The following is a 21,071-nucleotide window of genomic DNA, read 5'->3' as shown; positions in this document are numbered from 1 at the left end:
TAACACTGGTTACAAAAACAGGGTACAGTCCGCTTCCCTGACACAACCTCCCCACCCATGTGAACTCTTCCATATTTAGAACTCTTTTACTTCCATCCTGCTTCCCCTCTCATCAAGGTTTTGCCTGTTGGAAGCTGTGTTTGTGGCATGGCTGCATGCACCCACTTGGTATGCATATGAGATGGGCTCTAGTTTTGAATTTTCTCTTTAATTTTTTTTTCAGCCTTATTTTGAGTTCTCATTGAATGGAAAAAAGTAGTTACAACAAACCACCTTTTTGATCTATCCCTTCACCTCATTGGTGAACAACACAGTCTTACAGTACCCTCAGTGGGCTCAGAAAGAGTAGGGCTGCTTAATATTACACTGTGAATCTCTAAATATTTGCTAGTAAAAGCTGCAGATGGAAATGAAAAATATCCTTTTGGTTAATTTCAAATGTTTTATTGTATTTAATTTTTTATTTTCCATAGTTTTGTCAGACTTTCACTTTCATTTTTGGCTGACATAAATGTAATGCTACATGTTTTGGATTAGTTTTCATTGAAGATTTTAGCTGAAAGATTAACTTCATGTGATAGTGTTATGGAAAGCAGAATGGCATTGTAGCTCACAGGGAAACCAGAAGTGTTACAGCAACATAGTAATTATGAGCAAACTTGCTAACATTATATCACACAAAAGCCAATATAGGTTTAATGCTGAAGAATATAAATGAATGTGATAATTGAAGTTAGACTTTATTATACAAAAACAGGGCCAGCTCACTTGCTAGGTGAATTAGGTGATCGCTTAGGATGCTGCCAGCCCAGGGATACCCCCCCTCCCTCTTTCCACCTGCGATGGCGGCTGCCCCAGCCCCACTTTTAGCTTTCCTTTACTCTGGCATCTTGGTGGCTGTGCACTTTGCCTTCCTCACATGTCTCCGCCCCTGGGCCAGGAGGATGACCATGACCAGAGGAGGAAGCCGGCTCCAAGTGGCCTTGGTGGGGGTACACACACACACTTCATCTATCTGTTGCTCCTGCTGCATCATCAGAGTGTTGGGCAGGGAGGTTTCCAAGCATATTATTACAAACAAGCTCTTGCCTTTTTAACCAGTGGTGCAAGACAGAACAAACTCCTGCAGAATAAAGCCATGTAGCCGCAGCAGGAACCACCCAGCAGTCAGCAAAATGTGTTTGGGGGCACTCAGGAAGAAAACTTGGAGTGTCACAGTGGTGGGGCGCGACAGACATTGTTGCTTCCATGCAGGCTATATTGGGGTGGGGGGTGGGAAGAAGTGGGTCTCATTGGTGCAAAGGTGTGCTTTCCCTGCACAGCTCCCTGGTTCCTCCCCAGCCCGTGCATGCGCCAGCCTGTGCTCGAGGCATCCCCTTTATCAGACTTCTGTCAGCCCTTAGCAACTGTCTCTACAATAAAGCTCGCTGCTTCCTGAAGAGGCCCTGCCCCTCCGGCCTCCAGACTCCTCCTTGGAGGAGACTCACGACCACGTTCAGGCCCCACCAGCTGGAAACGAGGGGCACTCAGGAAGGGTTTTGCTTGGGTGCAGCCAGAGGAACAAGTGGGCACTTTTACTGCCCAATTCCTCCCTTCCTTGGACTGTGGCAGCCGCCTTCTGTCCTCTTGACCACCTCCCCTTTCTGACACCGGGTTTCAAACAAGGTCTTTGTTTGGGGCTGTGTGATTCATTGATTGGTGGAAGGAGGCAGCGGCACATGTGGCTTCAAATAATCTTCCCCTACTTCCATCATCAACATGAGGAACACCCATTCACATGACGCAGTGAGAAGAAGCACTGAAGGACATGGGAGATTGTGCTCACTTTTGACACTCCCATCCTGCCTTCCTATTGTATGCAATGTTGGCTACTTGCACATCAAAGCGTAAGTCATTTCTACAACACAGAAAAGGAGGTGGGATAGGACAGGGATATAGGAAGCATGCACAAATCTTCACAGCACACCCTTGCTTTGTGTGCAAACTCATATGCTCATATTGGCAAGGAAAATGAGGGGAAGGGGAGAAATAAGGTCTTGTGCCATTTTTCTAAGCAAGGCAACCCATGCTCAACTGGATCAGGCCCCAAATATTCCAAGTGTTTGTTTTACCCAAAACAGTAGGCTGATGAATCAGCAGTAAATATATTTGTAACAAACTTTTAGAATGCCCAATAAAACCACTAACATTGATAAGTGCTGTCTTTATGTCATCCCCTCTCTTAAAACTTGGGGGGGACCCAAAAACCAACTCACCTGAAGAACAGAGGTAAAACATCGCTTTTTACGGCCGTACAAAAAAAAAAGACAAAAAAAAGAGGAAACAGGAAAACTGGCAGTCTGCTAAGATACAAAAGAAATTTTGCTGTCAGAGAAGCTGGATTCTTCCTTATTGCCTCAGTGAGATATTTAAAATTATACTGCTGAGCGTATTAATAAAATTTTAATGGTGTGGTGGTAATAAAGTGGAAATATACTCAGCTAGAACAGCTTATTTGAGATATATGCACTGTTTTAGGCCTTTGCACCTTTTTGTTCTTCATTTGAAAAGGCTTTTAACAAAGCTATTTGCCTACAAATATTTATAACATCCAAAGCATTATGTAGGCCTTTATTATTAATGGAATAATTGGTTGTTCATCAGTAGCTAATAGTCTGGTCTTCTGTATTATTCTGGACCTCCATGCTGTAAAAGAAAATATTATATATTATATTTTAATCAGTATATGTTCCTCTGTTTTTAATGATAATTTGGGCTTTCTTTGCACTTGTTAACCCACTGATGTAATGCTTAAGTCCAAGAAGAATACAGAACCACACAAAAATCATGTGACACCATTTGGATCTTCTTGTGGAAAGCTTTCCTCCATCTGTTGCTTGTGGGTCTTGGTAGATTCAAGGTAGCCTGTCCATTCCACTCTGCCCTCCAGTACAGAAGTCTTCATTTGATTCCCAGTGGGCAGCAGTGCTCCACAGATCACAAAGAGCCACATTAATCATCAACGAAAAGACTCCTATATGGCCTGTGCATTGTGCTCAAAGTTATTCAACAGGCCTGGTTGACTGGGGGTGCCAGAAGTTTGCTTTGCCTAGGGCATCAGATAGTCTATGGCTGGCCCTATACATAAATAAGTCTTATAAAGCAGTTCAATGTCTGACAGAATTCTAAGTTTGTATGTAATTGTACTGCAGTGAAAACATGTTTGCTAAAAAGCTTTCATGGTAGTTATTTGGTCTGAAAAACTTAAGTTAAGATGTTAATAAAGTGGCAGAAGAATAGCCAGTTAGAGTTTTATTAATTATTAGGGCTTATTTATTATTTAATTTGGGAATCTCCATATCCAGAGGCAGTAACCTCTGAATGCCAGTGCCAGGAGGCAACATCGGGGAAAGCCTCAGCCTCTGTACCCTGTTGTTGGCCTTCCAGAGTAACTGGTTGGCAGTTTTTAATTATATATTATTAAAAACTCAGTCATCATAGAAGGTGATGCTATCCTGATAACTTTGAAGAACAGGATATACCTATTTCAGATGTATTCTTGGTACAAACAGGCATAAATCTGGAGTTGGCTGGTTGTATTATGTTGTTGCTGTGAGCCATGGGTTGACATTTTGGTAATAGCATAATTAATTTCTGATACCAGTCAAAAGATATGTATGGAAGTAGGATCATATGGGAAGTTGAGGTGGAGAAAGTAATTGCATGCCATCTTTTGTTTAAAAGCCAAGTTGATTTTTAAAAAGGGTGGAGGAAAACTATATGCCTTTGCCAGCCAGGAATGTTGGCTTTCTGTACAGTGCAACATTCTTCACATGAAGGGCAATTTCTGCATATCCAAAGGGAACTTTTTCAGCTGTATTGTAGAAACAAGCTGGTCTAAAAAATTAGTAGCAAAGTAGTGCCCTGCATCTGAAATTAAAAGTGAAGTTGTGGACACACAATAACTAAATCTAGTATTTTTATTGCTAAAAACAATTTTTTAAAACTGAAGGAAGGAATGGAGAAAAAAGCATAGAATGATGATGATGCAGTTTTTTCCTATGGTAACTGAAGGTTAAATGGGTAGCAAGCAGAATGCCTTAAACAAGATTGGTATATTGATTAAAACGCTGATTTAACAGCTCGTTTTTTCCCTTTGGAAACCTGGAAAAGATAAGCCAGCTGCTGTCTAAGAGTGCTGAGTGTCCACTGAGAGTACACTATCTATCATCACAATATGGTGATGAGAGGTGTTTTATGTTTGTGTTAATTTCCCCCACTAAATCAGTAATTATTGCAATCCTGTCCCTGCTGTTTACCCTGCAGCTGTTTTTCCATTTGTCGAGAGAGCGGGTGTTCTCTGAGGATCGCACACGCTTCTATGGGGCAGAAATTGTTTCTGCTTTGGACTATCTACATTCTGGAAAGATTGTGTATCGTGATCTCAAGGTAAAAAAAAGTAATCAACATTTTTTTTAAAAGACTATTGGGACAAATACAAAGTAATTATAAAGTTACACTGTTTTGAGAAGAGTAGAGAAGGAATATAAAGTATGCAGTTGAAGCCCAGCATAATACATAATTTCAAAATACATTCAATTTCATACAGTGATCTCTGGATCCAGCCTTTTAATAACTAGTTTCTGAAAAAGCACCAATAAAAGGAGATTCACAAATTGCATTACTACTGTCTTTATTTTAAAAATTAAAAACACAGAACACAGGATTGGGAGGAATGAAAACAGGTTAGAGTTGTTTATGTTTAATGGCAAGAGGGCAGTATTTTCTTTGCATTGTAGTTTCTTGATTCAGGATTGTGTTAGCCTGCTTTGTTTGTTCAGCCTTTCTGTTCAGGAGTCACATGGCAGTGATTCATATTAGAAAATGCCAGCTTTGAGTGTGACGTTATTCAAGATCATTATTATTGTCAAGTGATTTTAAATACATAAACAAATCCATTTTGGGGTCAGCGTAAGGTACAGAACTCTGCAAGCATTTACATAATCTTTAAGAGAGTCTACAAAGTAGTGGGTTTTGTCTCCATGTAAGAAAGGTGGAGTCCCTCTTTTCTGACTTCCTTTTCAGTGTCCATTTATTCTTTTGTGCAGAATACTAATCTGACATTAAAAATCACAGTATTCAGAAACCAGTGAGGGAACACTTTAACCTCCCAGGGCGTACTGTGGCTGAATTAAAAGTAATTCTTCTCTTTCAAAAGAACTTCACAGTGCAAGAATGCTAAATTAGAATTCATTTATAAGAGGCTTTAAAAGGGTCACTTGGAATCCCAACTCATTATAGGTGGTGATAATCAACACCCTTCCAGTTGTTAATTTTATCATTTCATCCTGCATTATATATGAAATTTATTTTACTCTGCTGTGGATGGTTGGGAGAGTCTTGCTGTGGGTGAACTGATTTCTCATGAATTGGAGAGATCTCAGTCATGTTTTGGGCACTTTTAGATAAGGCCAGGGGTGGCCAACGGTAGCTCTCCAGATGTTTTTTGGCTACAACTCCCATCAGCCCCAGCCAGCATGGCCAATGGCTGGGGCTGATGGGAGTTGTAGCCAAAAAACATCTGGAGAGCTACCGTTGACCACCCCTGGATTAGGCTATTGTAATTCATTTTTCATAAAGTTTCCCCTAATTACAATTCAGAGACCTCAATTAGTCCACTATGCAGCTGCCTGCCTTCTGACAGGTATAATAAAGAAAAAGAAGCAAAATAGTGCAGAGGGAAATGGAATATTTATTAGTTATACAACCCCTACACGTTTCACATACAGCTGCATCAGCAGGGGGAATCCTTCAGATTCTTTTTCATTCCATTCCCATACATACATTGAATCTGAAAGATTGAACCCTGCAAGCTAGAGGCATCCAATAGGCAGTGGACCACCCTGGGGTGGCCCTCTACCTGTCCTCCAAGTTGCGTGCAGACTGGCTTGGAGGGGGAGATCCTAGGGTCCAATGTGCAAAAAGGGGGAAGTGTGTCAAACTGCCCACCTGCAAGATAGAGGCTAGCTAAAGTTTAAATGCTTGCTCATTTTACTCACCAAACTGCACTGCCATAGCAGTGTGACTCAGCCGGTAAACTCAGAAGGGATTTAAACTTAAAATGCTCTCTGACTTCACTTGCAGAGTTGCACTGCTGCAGTGGCACAACTTGGCCAGTGAACTGAGCAAGCATTTAAAGTCTAAATCTCCATTATACCCTATTGGGACTGTCCCTATAGGTTATAATGGATCTAAATAAATTTGGTAATCATCAATCAAGGGTGGAATGGATCTCTGTAGCAAGATATCTTCATCAGATGGCTGTCAAGCCTCTGCACTAAACAGAAGGGGTTAGACTAGATGGCCTAAAAAGCTCATGTGAACTCTAGGACTCATAATCAGTTAGCATTATAACTGTAAGCAGTTTTTTGTAGGAGGAACTCCTTTTCATATTAAGCTACAAACCTCTGATGTAGCCAATCCTCCAAGATCTTACAGTAGACCTTGTACTAAGAACCCTGTAAGCTCTCAGAGGATTGGCTATATCAAGGGTGTGTGGCCTAATATGCAAAGGAGTTCCCTGCTACAAAAAGAGCCCTGACTGTAATTTTAATGTAACCTAAATTACATGGGAGAGACCTGCCACCGACATCATATAGAGTACTAGGTGATCAGTGTCAGAAAAGAAGAACTCGCCTATATTGTAGTGATACAGCACCACAAAATGTTTTTAATATCTTAAATTGTAATTATATTTTATTGGCTTTTACTGGTTTTAACTTGTGAATATGAATGTTGTCAGCCGCCCTGAGTCCGCTTGCGGAGAGGGTGGGATAGAAATTTAAAGTAATAAATAAATAAATAAATATTGGTTGTATATATGATTGCATTCAAAGACAGGGGGAACTGGCTGTTCATAACAGACAAATCATATTGTGGCATAATCCAGTATATGACAGATAATCTTATTATTATCCTAAAGCAGCCAGATTTTGAGGGTACAGAATGAATTCTGTTTTAGCACCTAAACATTACTGAATGATAACAGAAAACCTTGCTGACACAGCCAGCCTTTGCACTGTTACCACTGCACCTACATAAATCTATCTTTGTACATATCTGTGTGTAGCTTCTACAGGCTTCTCAGTTCTGTCTGGATGAGGAATTTCTAGACAGCCAAATTTACAAGATTTCCACTCCCAGGCAGTGCACTCCTAAACAGATTGAAGTCAAAAGGCTTAGAATGGGGCAGATTTGTTTACTATTGCATTGAAATTCTATCACCCACAAAAGAAGAAAAACATTTTCTACTGTCACCAAAAGGAGAAAATAGAGATCTGCATGTTTAATTGTATTGGTTAAACTACCACTCCAAGGCACTCCTCCCACATCCTTTTCCTATAATGTCCCTTGTCATTTATGCATACTTTTTAGAGTGAAGCTTTTATTGGAAATTATATGCCTGGGAAGGGTTTCCTTAACTTCTTCTTAGTTACCTGGTAAGCACAGACAAGAGTGATACTTGGGGTGCACAATGACCACAAAAGCATGTAAAATTAATTTGAAAAGAATTTAGTGTTTACATAGCAAAGTACAGTTTATAAAAATGAAACAAATATTGAGCAAGTAAAATCTGTTTAAAGAATTTATTTTTATTTTTTTAAATTTAATTTAATTTATATCCCGCCCTCCTCACTGAAGGCAGGTTCAGGGCAGCTCACAGGTTAGGGTCAAAAAATGACCAAACAAGATTAAAACATCGATAATACATAAAACATAAAAACAATATTAAAATATCAGTTTTAAAACAATATAACAGTAGATGCTAGTACAATAATTCATGATGTAATTAAATTTTGATGGTAGCAGTATAACTGGATAGTCAATTTTAGATGTTCCAAGGAACCCCAAATCGCCATAGCGTGGTAGGAAGTCCAGAATGATGTTAAATTCTGGTTTATGGTCCTAATCCATTGCTGTAAGTTGTCCTTATGGAAAAGTAAGGTGGAAGAGTGCCATTTTACAGGCCCTGCGGAACTGTGGAGGCTCTCACAGGGCCCTAATGTCCTCCGACAACTCATTCCACCAGCTAGGTGCAGGCATGGAAAAGGCCCTGGGTCTAGTTGACTGAAGCCTAACTTCCCTGCCGCTGGGGACTGTCAACAGGTTTTGAGACCCGGGCCCCGGCATATATGGGGAAAGGCTGTCCCTAAGGTATGCAGTGTCCTGTCCATATAGGGCTTTATAGGATGAATAAAGGATTAAAATAAGAAATAAACACAATTCTTTTCCTGTTATCTAAATTTATTATAAAATTGGAAATCAAATAGGTGCATCAGTTTTAAGATATTAGAATTTAACTACTATCCCCCCATGATCATGAGACAAATTCAAGCCTCCGCCTTCCGTTCAGCAGTCCTGCACGGCATCATTTTTTCACCAACTTTTTTTTTCTTTCACAAAAAAGAAATCCTTTTTCATTCCCTTCAAACATCATCCCTCTTTCATGTATTTCTAATATTTTATTTGTCTGTCATTGATGTGACACTCCCTACATCTCCAGAAAGATCACTTTTGTCTTCGTTAGTCATCACTATTTCAGTGCAGAGCTTGCTTGAGGAGATGTGCTTTCAGTGAAAATTCAACTTCTTATTTATTTATTTTATTGGATTTATATCCCACCCTCCCCGCTGAAGCAGGCTCAGGGCAGCTTAACTGGAATTAGCACCAGCACATTACAATCAACCCCCTCCCTCTGCCGCCAAAACATCCTACATTTCACACAAGCTAGTTGTGGAGTGACGTTAAGGTTGCCAGGTCTCCCACTATGGAAAAGCAATAATCAATAATGGGATCACAGTGGAGATACATTTCAAGAAACAAACAACAACTGTGATACCATACCAGGCTACCATACTTTTTTATATATAATTACTTTTGAATTTACATACTTTTAAAATATAAAACTACTTTTAAATTTACAAATATCTTTGATACAAAAATCCACAGTAACAACCATAAGAAACAATCCAATTTCAACAGAGCCCATAGTAATTTAGTAGTACAGCATACAAGTAACTAGTTACAATAATAGACACGTTTTGTATTGCCACTTCATCAGTATTGTTAATGTCTTCCTCTTGTTGAGCTGTATATAATGAAGAAGTAAGCCAGTTTCTTTTACTAAAAGCATATGCAAAGCCTTCCATTTCATTGCTGACCAAAACACTCTCCATACATACTGGATACTGTCAAGTCTAATGTTTCAATAACGAGACCTTTGTTGATAAAAGTTTCTAGTTTATTGTAACATGTTGTTAGACTATAGAACGAAATTGAAAGACTGGCGTGTATACAATCAGAGCCAACATTTAAGGTATACATCAAAGGAATTCTTGAGGGAGGGGTACTCTATGCAGGGCACATTCACACATTGATGTTACTATTTCGTTCTCAGGCCTGGGTCGTCCTTGAGCGTCTTCTTGGCACCAGGCCCCTCTGAGAAGGCTCCGTAATCTTGTTCCCATATTCCCATTTCAAAGCAAGGCTACATAACAAAGGACGGGAGGGGGATGAGGAGAGTTCGAGCTAGCAGCATTGGCATACAGTGTGGTTTTTACCCAGGATCCTTTTCCTGAACCAAAGAAATGATTTAGCTACACATAGAAACTACAGCAGACTTGACAGATACAAGCACTGAGGCTTCATGAAGGCACTCACTGTTGCAATGTACTTTTCTATATGGAGCAAGCCAATTATTTATCTTTTATCTGGTTCCAAACCTTCAGTTCTAAAGTTGGCATGATGATCTCAAGTTGCAAGCAATGCAGCAATGAGACAGAATTTATAAATTTCTTATAAAGAGTAAGCCATTCTTCATTTTAAGCAAGAACAAAGCCTTTTATCCTTATTGCTGGCCTTCTGTCACAAGATTTCAGAGCCTCTATTTACTGATGAAGCTTCTCCCCCCACACATAGTGTAAAATTAAAAACTGAATATTAATAATTAGGCTGGAAGTCTAACAGAAAACTCTACTAGATAATAAGAAAAGTATTGGTATTCTGAACAGGCAGTGGGATTCTTTCTGGTATATATTCCCATCAGCAGAAGTGTAAACTTGAAACATTCCTTTCAGTATCTAAGAATATATGATATACTTAACGAAAAGAATTGAGCTCTCCTAATACTATTTTCATGATATTCTTGGCTATATTATGGATTATAGGGAGGAATAAATCAAGATCTGCCAGTTAAGGAGATTACAGATGCCATTGTCCTTGCCAGTCTAAGAAGAAAGATTCTTGTGAGTCTCTGGCCAACTAAGCTCCAGTATGCAACAATATTTGGAAAGTAATATTGATAGAGAAGAATGGCATAACTCACAAAGAAATTCCATGGCAATATCTGCATACCATGATTAAATGCCAGATTTCCCCAGGGTTCCCTTCTCTTAACCCACAATCTATCTAATTTTTGCAGCACCAATTGGTCCTTGTTAGGATCAAGTCTGTAGCATCCCACCGAGCCACAGCCTTTCATGGGGATAGCTCCTCACCATGAGAGGATGGAAGGCCCATACTGGACCACAGCACATCCAGTACCTCCCATAAAAAGCCCCAGTGCTAACCAGCAAGAAAAGTAGAGGATGTAACTCTTAGCCTACAAGAGACGTCCCTCAGAGAGAGCTGCATGAGGCTAAAGATGAAACAGAACCCTTTCCACATTCTGATACTAGCAGAAGACGTTGCAGACTGAAGTGTTGTAGGGTATACTTGCACAGGCCCCAGATCTAGAGGCTCCTTTGACTCACATTGGGATAGGAGAAAGGGCAGACCCTTTCATATCTGATCATCTATTTATGATGATTATGATGACTTATACCAATCTCTTATCATTTTCCCCAACATTCTGCTTGAGGTAGGATTTAGTGGCAACCCTATATTCCTAATATGTGTGTAAACTCTCCTCATATTATTATCCAATATTTGGTAGTAAAACCCCTCAGCAATCTTTGTTTCTGAGTAAACAGTACAACCAAATTTGTAATATATCAAGATTTTTTCAAATTCTTTGTTGTGGTTTTATGAGCTGTCCTGAGCCTGCTTCGGCGGGGAAGGCGGGCTATAAAATAAATAAATAAATAAATAAATCTTTAAGATGCCAAACATTTGAGTTGTACCATATATGAAGATTCTGATACCTTCCTTGTTCTGATCAATTTGAATGCAACAGAGTTTATAAAAATACTTTTGCTATCACGAGTATTTTCTTATTTAACTGTCAGAGAAATCAGCAGTCTGTGGGTTTTTGAATGATATCAGGGTAGGGTTAAGAGTGTAAGCCTAGGCAGAGATACCCTTTCAAGCCCACTGACTTCAGTGGACTCGCAGGGTGTTACTCTCTTTAGGGTCACACTGTAAATTGAGGAAATACTTTCTTTCCCAGGGTCACAGAACCAATCAAATTCGGGGGCTCATCCTCCAGTAGCTTTATAAATAAAACAGAAAAGATGGGAGATGCAATCAGGGATTTCCAGTGCCTTTTCTCATTTGGCCCTCAGAGACTTGAGCTCTGACCCGATAGCTCTGAAATCTATATATCTAATTCTCAACAGTCTCCTCTGTGTGTGGATACTTATTTCCACAGAGGGCACGCTCTCCCACAACAGGTTTTTTTTTACAGACTCAGGGGACTCAGTGGGTTTGCAGAAAAATAAAAAAGTTTTAAAAAATACATTGAGGGGTTGCAGACAACACAATTTACCATTGAGGAGCCTGGCTATGCTACTGCTGTGGAACCAATCCAGGCACAACTGCGGGGTGGGGGAGGACACTGGGTGCCACTTCAGGCCTGGCTGCAGCAGCAGAGAATACAAGAGGTGCTCCAGGCTCAGCTGTGGGAGTGGGGAATACCCAAAGAGGCTTCAGACCCAGCTGTGGCAGTGCAGATCACCAGCAGAGACTCTGGGCACAGTTGCAACACTGGAGAACACTGGAAAGGACTCCAAGCCTGGCTGTGGCAGACACCAGAAGCTGCTCCACATCTGACCACCACCAGGAGCCACTCTAGGCTTGGAGCTGCTCCCAGGCACTACCACCGCTGCCAGGTAGAGGGAAAGTGGGGGAGAAAGAAGGGAGAATTGACTTGGGAGGACAGAGAGAAAGGGAAAGATTGGGTATTGACTTTGGGGAGAGACAAGGGAGGGGATTAGCTTGGGAGAGACAGAGAAACGGAAAGATGGGGTATTGAGGGAGAGAAAAAGACAAAGAAGAAGGGATTGACTTGGTGGATGGTTGGAAAGAAAAAGAAGAATGGATTGGGGAGAGAGAAAAAGGGGAAGATGAGGGAAAGAGGGAAGGAAGCAAAGGTAAGGGAATGCCCCCATCTCACAAGTTTCTTGCGGGTCCCCACTTTTGTATATTCCTGAAATGAACTTGAAGTGTCCACTCTGCAACAGATTCCTCTTTATGTCAATCATTTGCAATCTTGATTATTGTTGGCACCTTAGTAGTTAAAAAAGGAGCAGTCATATTTTGGGATTCAGGCAGAATTCCCTTCTGAAAATCCTGACTTTCAGCTTGGAATTACTGGATTGGACCTCACAGACAGGGGTGTGCAAAACCCCCAGTATTTTTCAGGTTTGGGTATACTGAACTAAAAAAAAATTGGTATTTCCTAATATTCCCAAATCTCAATACCAGTATGATATTTAGATTCGGTAAATATTCAAGATTGCCGAATTTTTTCTGGCTCAGTTATACCCTAAGGAAATCATTATAGTCAATGGTCCTCATAGGCTCTAATGGAGAATCAATATGGGGGTATCTGGGGCTCCAGGGGGCTGTTTTTTTTAGGTAGAGGCACCAAATTTGCAGCATAGCTGTTGGTGCCTCTCCTCAAACTCCTCAAATTTCAAAAAGATTGGACCAGGAAGTACAATTCTATGGGCCCCAGATGAAAGTGCCCCCATCCTCCATTGTTTCCAGTGCAGTTCTTTTAATGCCTTTTGCAAGCTGTGGTTAAACTCCTAGAACATTGAAAGGGCTCACAGTCTCTTTAAATGCCTTCTCCAAGCTTCAGCTTCACCTGTAAGCTGTTTAAAGGGGTTGCAAACACCCTTTAATTCCAGCTATCCAGTGGCCCTGAAAAATCCTGAATATTTTCAGGATTTTTTTTGAAATGGCCATTTTCAGATAGCCAAATAAATAGCCCACTCGCTAACCAGCTGAAAAAAAATTCAGAAAATACTGATATATTTTGGGGTATTTTTTCCAACTTGGCTTATGCCAAATGCACACCACATTCACTAATCCAGTATGCCAGTAGAGATGCTTTTCTTCTACAGCAGAAAGATCCTTCCCTGGACACAACAGACTCTCCTGATGACAGAAGAGCCTACTGTATCAGGGAAGGGTTTCTTCCACTTTGGAAATAACTCCACTGGTGCAACAGATCCAAAAGCTGAATCCAGCGAAGACAGAGGTCCTTTGCGTGGGTCGCGGCGAGCTGGGTGGGGAGATCTCTCTACCAGTCTTTGATGGTGCGTCACTGATACCAGTGCGCAGGGTCAAGAGCCTGGGAGTGCTACTGGAGCCCTCCCTGACAATGGAGGCACAGATAGCAGCCACTGCTAAATCCGCCTTCTTCCATCTTAGAAGGGCGAGACAGTTGGCCCCCTTCCTAGAACGTAGCGACCTAGCAACAGTGATCCATGCAACGGTCACCTTGAGATTAGACTACTGTAATGCCCTCTACATGGGGCTGCCCTTGTGCCGAACTCGGAAATTACAGCTAGTGCAGAATGCGGCGGCCAGGCTGCTAGCGGGACTACCTCGGTGGGAACATGTGCGGCCTGGGCTGAAGGAGCTGCACTGGCTTCCAATTGTATTCCGAGTTCGTTACAAGGTGCTGGTTATTACCTTTAAAGCCCTATATGGCCGAGGACCTGCCACCTTAGGGACCGCCTCTCTCCATATGTTCCCAGAGAGCACTGAGATCCAGCTCCCAAAGTCTTCTAAAAATCCCTGGACCAAAGGAGGCCAAACTGAAAGTAACGAGGGAGCAGGCCTTCTCAATAATGGCCCCCCACTGGTGGAATCAGCTACCAGAGGAAGTGCGAGCCCTGCGGGACTTTAACCAGTTCCGCAGGGCTTGCAAAACTACCCTCTTTCAGCAAGCCTATAAGGAACCCTGAAAGTGACATCTAGCCATCTGGATATATATCCCACTGAATGTAACACCTTTAATTTATTGTGGTTTTAAAAATTTTAACTGTATTTTTAACTGTATCTTACCATATGAATTGTATAATAATCATGGTACACACCATGTCCTGTTAGCCGCCCTGAGCCTGCTTCGGCGGGGAGGGCGGGATATAAATAAAATTTATTATTATTATTATTATTAAGATACAACATTTTGGCTCCACTGGAAGGCTTCCATGGAAAAAAAGAATTTCCATCTAAGGAGCATGACTTCATTGATTCCCACAGCACTACAAAATGCCACAGGAACAACATGAAGGGGGAATCAAACTTCTGCCATGGGAGGGGGAAATCAGCAAATGTGGAAATTCTCTAGTGAACCCACCTCAATAGCTAGAATAGCATTTTGATTATCTTGCTATTAGAGAATTCTAAGGAAGAAGTTATCTACCATTAACTAAGGTCTACTTGCCACAAACAACAGAGGAGGAGATAAACCGTCTGCTGGATTGTACCACTTGCAGTAAAACTTTGCACGATTGAATCCTCCTGCATACAAAAAGGGAAATCACTACATATGAAAAAAATGTCTGTAAGGATTTTAGATTAGCTTTATTTTCCTTGTGACATAGGTTTTTAATGTAGACCAACCCCTCCATGTGAACTCTGACCTGCATTCTGAAGTAATATCGACTGCCCTCTCCCCAAAAGTTTACTTCTTCACATATGGCAGCTGTGCCATCACAGGAACCCAGTACCTCTTGATTGTCTTCAGCCTCAAAAATTTTTGTATTGCATTTGCCTGATTTATAACCACCTTTATACAAACATATTCAAGGCAATTTAAAACAAAACTAAAACAAAAATTATAATTTTAAATGCCCAAAGTCACATGTCATATATCCACCCCAGAATTTGTACCAGCACATTTAATGAAATCTTCTATTTAAATCATTCAATTTAAATCAGGTTAACAGCTATCAACTAAAATAGTTATACTTGCAGAATTAAAACCCATTTCAGACCAAAAGATAAAAGCCATAAATAAAACTTATTTTACTTTTCTTAATAGCAACAAGTGTTTCACCTAGAAGACACCTGATAACATTGGGATGGCCACATAACAAGCTCTGCTTCTAATAGATATGGTATCTTCCAGCATTGATACACTCCCCCACTTTACACATTGGAACCTAGGATCTCCTCCCCCCCTCAAGCCAATCTGTATATAACTTGGAGGGCAGATGGAGGGGTATTCCAGATGTCAGTAGCTTGTAGGGGGCTGGAGAGGGAGATCTCCCTCTCCAAGTCTATCTGCACACAATTTGGAGGGATGGTCCCTTCTGATGCATTTTGCATGCCACAGTGCAAGTGAACCCAGAAAGATGAACCTTCTGGATTCACTCGTGTGGCTTGAAAAACACATTTAAAGGGATGGTCCCTTTAAATGTGTTAGGGTTCTTCTGTCCCATGGTTTAAATTGTGGGCCAGGAGAAGCTGCGATTTGGCATTGCCATGCCAAGCTGAATAATATCTGCTTTTATCTGGATTCTCTATATCAGTAAGAACATGAGAGAAGCATGTTGGATCAGGCCAATGGCCCATCCAGTCCAACACTGTGTCACACAGTGGCCATTATGATACTGGCTGATTTGTTTTCAATTCCCTTCCTAATAATTCCCAGCATGGCGTTGGCCTTTTCTAATGCAGTCGCACACTGTCTTGACATTTTCAGTTAATTATCTGCCATGACCCCAAGATCTCTCTCTTGGTCAGTCTCTGCCATTTCACACCCCATCAACTTTCCAGTGTTTTGCACTGAGTGTCACATGTACAACTATCTGCCCAAAGGACGGAAGTCTTGGGTGTGTGCTCGATGCAAGGAGCTCCTGGTCCTCAGGGAACGAGTTCGTACCCTTGAGGCCAAGGTGACTGTCCTGGAGAAGCAGAGACGGTCAGTTAGACACTTGGGGAAGACTCTTGGGGGCGTATTAGATGAGCCCCACTCTGAACGTGGCAGCCCCGTTGCTGCCAGAAAGCGTGAGGGTTGAGAGGGAACAGGGCACCGTGCTGAGGATAAGGGGAATGCGCCCTCAGAAGGGACCTCTTCTTCGGTTGGTGAGCTGGAATCCTTTACGCCAAGGAACCATCCCTGGGCAGGGGGAGAGGGGGGGTTTTGGTAGTTGGTGATTCGATCCTTAGGCAAGTAAACAGCTGGGTGGTGAAACTGCGTACTGACCATATGGTGACTTGCCTGCCTGGTGCGAAGGTAGCGGACATTATGCGTGTAGTAGATAGGCTGATAGACAGTGCTGGGGAGGAGCCTGTGGTCGTGGTGCATGTTGGCACCAACGATGTGGGGAAATGCAGTCGTGAGATCCTGGAGGAAAAATTTAGGCTGCTAGGCGGCAGACTTAAGGCCAGGACCTCCAAGGTAGCCTTCTCAGAAGTGCTACCTGTTCCACGTGCAGGGCAGGAGAGACAGGCACAAATTAGAAGTCTCAATGTGTGGATGAGACGATGGTGTAAGGAGGAAGGGTTTAAGTTTGTTAGGCACTGGGCTGCTTTCTGGAACAAGCGGGAGCTGTACAAAAGAGACGGTCTCCACTTGTCCCCGGATGGAACCAAGCTGCTGGCGCTTAAAATCAAAAAGGTGGCAGAGCAGTTTTTAAACTAAATCTTGGGGGAAAGCCGACAGGAGATGAAATGTCTCTGGTTTGGGAGGACTTGTCTCAAAAAGATAAAGGGTTGGCTGCTGTTTTTCTACCGGGTAACGGATCAAAGTTGTCCACTGTGATGGTGACAAACAGTATGGACTGTCTGCCAGAGTCTCGAGGCGGCAGGAGGAAGGTGGCAGGCCTAGCTTGCCTGGGAAATTATAGATGTTTGTATGCAAATGCTAGAAGTGTTCGAAGTAAAATTGGTGAATTAGAATGTTTAGTGTTGGGAGAAAACATAGACATTATGGGAATTTCAGAAACTTGGTGGAATGAGGAGAATCAGTGGGACATGGTGATTCCTGGATATAAGTTATATCAGAAGGATAGGGAGGGAAGGGTTGGAGGTGGGGTGGCTCTGTATGTCAGAGAGGATATACGGTCCAGTAAGACTGAGGTCAGAGAATTAGATTCCCTTTTAGAAATGCTTTGGGTTGAAATAGAGGGCCCAAAAGGAAATTTAACTATGGGAGTTTGTTATCGCCCACCAAATTAAAAGAGAGAGGACGATTATAATATGATGGAAGGCTTAAAGATAGCGGCTAAACGTAAAAACTGTGTTGTAACAGGTGATTTTAACTACCCGCAGATTGATTGGGTCAATATGTGTTCTGGTCGAGAGAAAGAGATTGAGTTTCTTGATGCTCTCAATGACTGTGCTATGGAGCAGATGGTCTCAGAACCTACCAGGGGTGGGGCGATCCTGGATCTGGTCCTAAGTAATGCCCAAGACTTGGTGGGAGATGTAAAAGTGATTGTGCCGCTTGGGAGCAGTGACCATAATGTTATTGATTTCACCGTTTGTATAAATAGGGAGTTGCCCAAAAAGACCGCCACAACCACGTTTAACTTTAAAAGGGGTAAATTCACTGAGATGAGGAGGCATGTGAGGAGGAAACTGAAAGGAAAGGTAAATATGGTCAAAACCCTTGGAGAAGCTTGGAGACTATTTAAAACTACAATCCTAGAAGCTCAGATAAAATACATACCACAAGTTAGGAAAGGCACAAACAGGCATAAGAAAAGGCCTGTATGGTTAACAAACAAAGTAATGGAAGCTGTAAAAGGTAAGAAGGACTCGTTTAAGCGGTGGAAAACCAGTCCAAGTGAGATTAATAAAAGGGAACACAGGCTGTGGAAAATCACATGCAAGACTGTGATCAGGCAGGCAAAAAGGGACTATGAGGAGCATATTGCAAAAAACATAAAGACCAACAATAAAACTTTCTTCAAATATATTAGAAGCAGGAAACCAGCCAGGGAGGCAGTGGGGCCCATGGATGACCATGGGGTAAAAGGATTACTGAAGGAGGATAGGGAAATGGCTGAGAAGCTGAATGCATTTTTTGCCTCAGTCTTCACTGTGGAAGATGAGAAGTGTTTGCCTGCTCCAGAACCACTAATTTTGGAAGGGGTGTTGAAAGACCTGAGTCAGATTGAGGTGACAAAAGAGGAAGTCCTACAACTGATAGACAAATTAAAAATTAATAAGTCACCGGGACCGGATGGCATACATCCGAGAGTTCTGAAAGAACTCAAGAACTTGTGGCTCTTCTAACAAAAATCTGTAATCTTTCATTGAAATCTGCCTCCATTCCTGAGGACTGGAAGGTAGCAAATGTCACTCCATCTTTAAAAAGGGTTCCAGAGGAGATCCGGGAAATTACAGGCCAGTCAGTCTGACTTCAATACCGGGAAAGTTGGTAGAAAGCATTATCAAGGACAGAATGAGTAGGTACATTGATGGATACGGGTTGTTGAGGAAGACTCAGCATGGGTTCTGTAAGGGAAGTTCTTGCCTCACTAACCTGTTACATTTCTTTAAGGGGGTGAACAAACATGTGGACAAAGGAGACCCGATAGATGTTGTTTACCTTGACTTCCAGAAAGCTTTTGATAAAGTTCCTCATCAAAGGCTCCTTAGAAAGCTTGAGAGTCATGGAGTAAAAGGACAGGTCTTCTTGTGGATCAAAAACTGGCTGAGTAATAGGAAGCAGAGAGTGAGTATAAATGGGCAGTCTTCGCAGTGGAGGACGGTAAGCAGTGGGGTGCCGCAGGGCTCGGTACTGGATCCCATGCTCTTTAACTTGTTCATAAATGATTTAGAGTTGGGAGTGAGCAGTGAAGTGACCAAGTTTGCGGATGACACTAAATTGTTCAAGGTGGTGAGAAACAGAGAGGATTGTGAGGAACTGCAAAGGGATCTGTTGAGGCTGGGTGAGTGGGCATCAACGTGGCAGATGCGGTTTAATGTGGCGAAGTGCAAAGTAATGCACATTGGGGCCAAGAATCCCAGCTACAAATACAAGTTGATGGGGTGTGAACTGGCAGAGACTGACCAAGAGAGAGATCTTGGGGTCATGGTAGATAACTCACTGAAAATGTCAAGACAGTGTGCGTTTGCAATAAAAAAGGCCAACGCCATGCTGGGAATTATTAGGAAGGGAATTGAAAACAAATCAGCCAGTATCATAATGCCCCTGTATAAATCGATGGTGCGGTCTCATTTGGAGTACTGTGTGCAGTTCTGGTCACCACACCTCAAAAAGGATATTATAGCATCGGAGAAAGTCCAGAAAAGGGCAACTGGAATGATTAAAGGGCTGGAACACTTTTCCTATGAAGAAAGGTTGAAACGCTTGGGACTCTTTAGCTTGAAGAAACGTCGCCTGCGGGGTGACATGATAGAGGTTTACAAGATAATGCATGGGATGGAGAAAGTAGAGAAAGAAGTACTTTTCTCCCTTTCTCACAATACAAAAACTCATGGGCATTCGATGAAATTGCTGAGCAGACAGGATAAAACGGATAAAAGGAAGTACTTCTTCACCCAAAGGGTGATTAACATGTGGAATTCCCTGCCACTGGAGGTGGTGGCGGCCACAAGCATAGCCACCTTCAAGAGGGGTTTAGATAAAAATATGGAGCAGATGTCCCTCAGTGGTTGTTAGCCACAGTGTGTGTGTGTGTGTATAATTTTTTTTGCCACTGTGTGACACAGAGTGTTGGACTGGATGGGACATTGGCCAGATCTAACATGGCTTCTCTTATGTTCTTATGTAACTTGTATTTGTAGCTGGGATTCTTGGCTCTAATGTGCATTACTTTGCACTTGGCCACATTGAACTGCATCTGCCACGTTGACGCCCACTCACCCAGCCTCAACAGATCCCTTTGGAGTGCCTCACAATCCTCTCTGGTTCTCACCACCCTGAACAATTTAGTGTCTTCTTCAAACTTGGCCACTTCACTGCTCACTCCCAACTTCAAATCATTTATGAACAAGTTAAAGAGCATGGGACTCAGTACTGAGCCCTGCGGCACCCCACTGTCCACATGTTTGTTCACCCCCTCAAAGAAATGCAACAGGTTAGTGAGGCAAGAACTTCCCTTACAGAACCCATGCTGAGTCTTTTTCAATAACCCATGTTCATCAATGTGCCTACTCATTCTGTCCTTGATAATGGTTTCTACCAACTTTCCCGGTATTGAAGTCAGACTAACTGGCCTGTAATTTCCCAGATCTCCTCTGGAACCCTTTTTAAAGATGGGGGTGACATTTGCTACATTCCAGTCCTCAGGAATGGAGGCAGATTTCAATCAAAGATTACATATTTTTGTCAGGAGATCCACAAGTTCACCTTTGAGTTCTTTCAGAACTCTCGGATGTATGCCATCCGGACCTTGTGACTTATTAGTTTTTAATTCGTCTATCAGTTGTCGGACCTCCTCTCTTGTCACCTCAATCTGACTCAGGTCTTTCAACACCCCTTCCAAAATTAGTGGTTCTGGAGCGGGCAAACACTTCTCTTCCACAGTGAAGACGGAGGCAAAAAATGCATTCCGCTTCTCAGCCAGTTCCCTATCCTCCTTCAGTAATCCTTTTACCCCTTGGTCATCCAAGGGCCCCACTGTCTCTGTAGCTGATTACTGATTAGAGAATCCAATCTGATTTAGGAAATCCCCCCCCCCAAAAAAAAATACCAATAAGGTATTTTTCAGGTATTTATTCAGTTTGGATAATACCGAATGTATACTCTTAGAAGTCACCCATAAAATGCAATGTATAAATGAAATAAATATGTATACTATATACTAATGTACATCTTCTATGTAATTCTTTGTCATGGTCTTAGTGCTTTACACTGCATTCCACCATCCTTAGGAGTT

General features: G+C 42.0%; 1 protein-coding gene across 3 annotated transcripts in view; it reads left to right on the top strand.

Moving 5' to 3' along the window:
• The window catches only part of AKT3 (AKT serine/threonine kinase 3), a 340,649-nt gene that overhangs the window by 259,175 nt on the left and 60,403 nt on the right, over positions 1–21,071 (top strand). For all 3 annotated transcript variants that reach the window (XM_060243709.1, XM_060243690.1, XM_060243700.1), the window contains one exon: positions 4,306–4,428. In XM_060243709.1, coding sequence (XP_060099692.1) covers positions 4,306–4,428 — 123 coding nt within the window. The remainder of the gene's footprint in view (positions 1–4,305; positions 4,429–21,071) is intronic.

The sequence above is a fragment of the Heteronotia binoei genome, chromosome 1 (assembly GCF_032191835.1).
Source record: "Heteronotia binoei isolate CCM8104 ecotype False Entrance Well chromosome 1, APGP_CSIRO_Hbin_v1, whole genome shotgun sequence".
NCBI classification, from domain to species: domain Eukaryota; kingdom Metazoa; phylum Chordata; class Lepidosauria; order Squamata; family Gekkonidae; genus Heteronotia; species Heteronotia binoei.
This window is presented reverse-complemented; position numbering and strand designations above follow the sequence as displayed.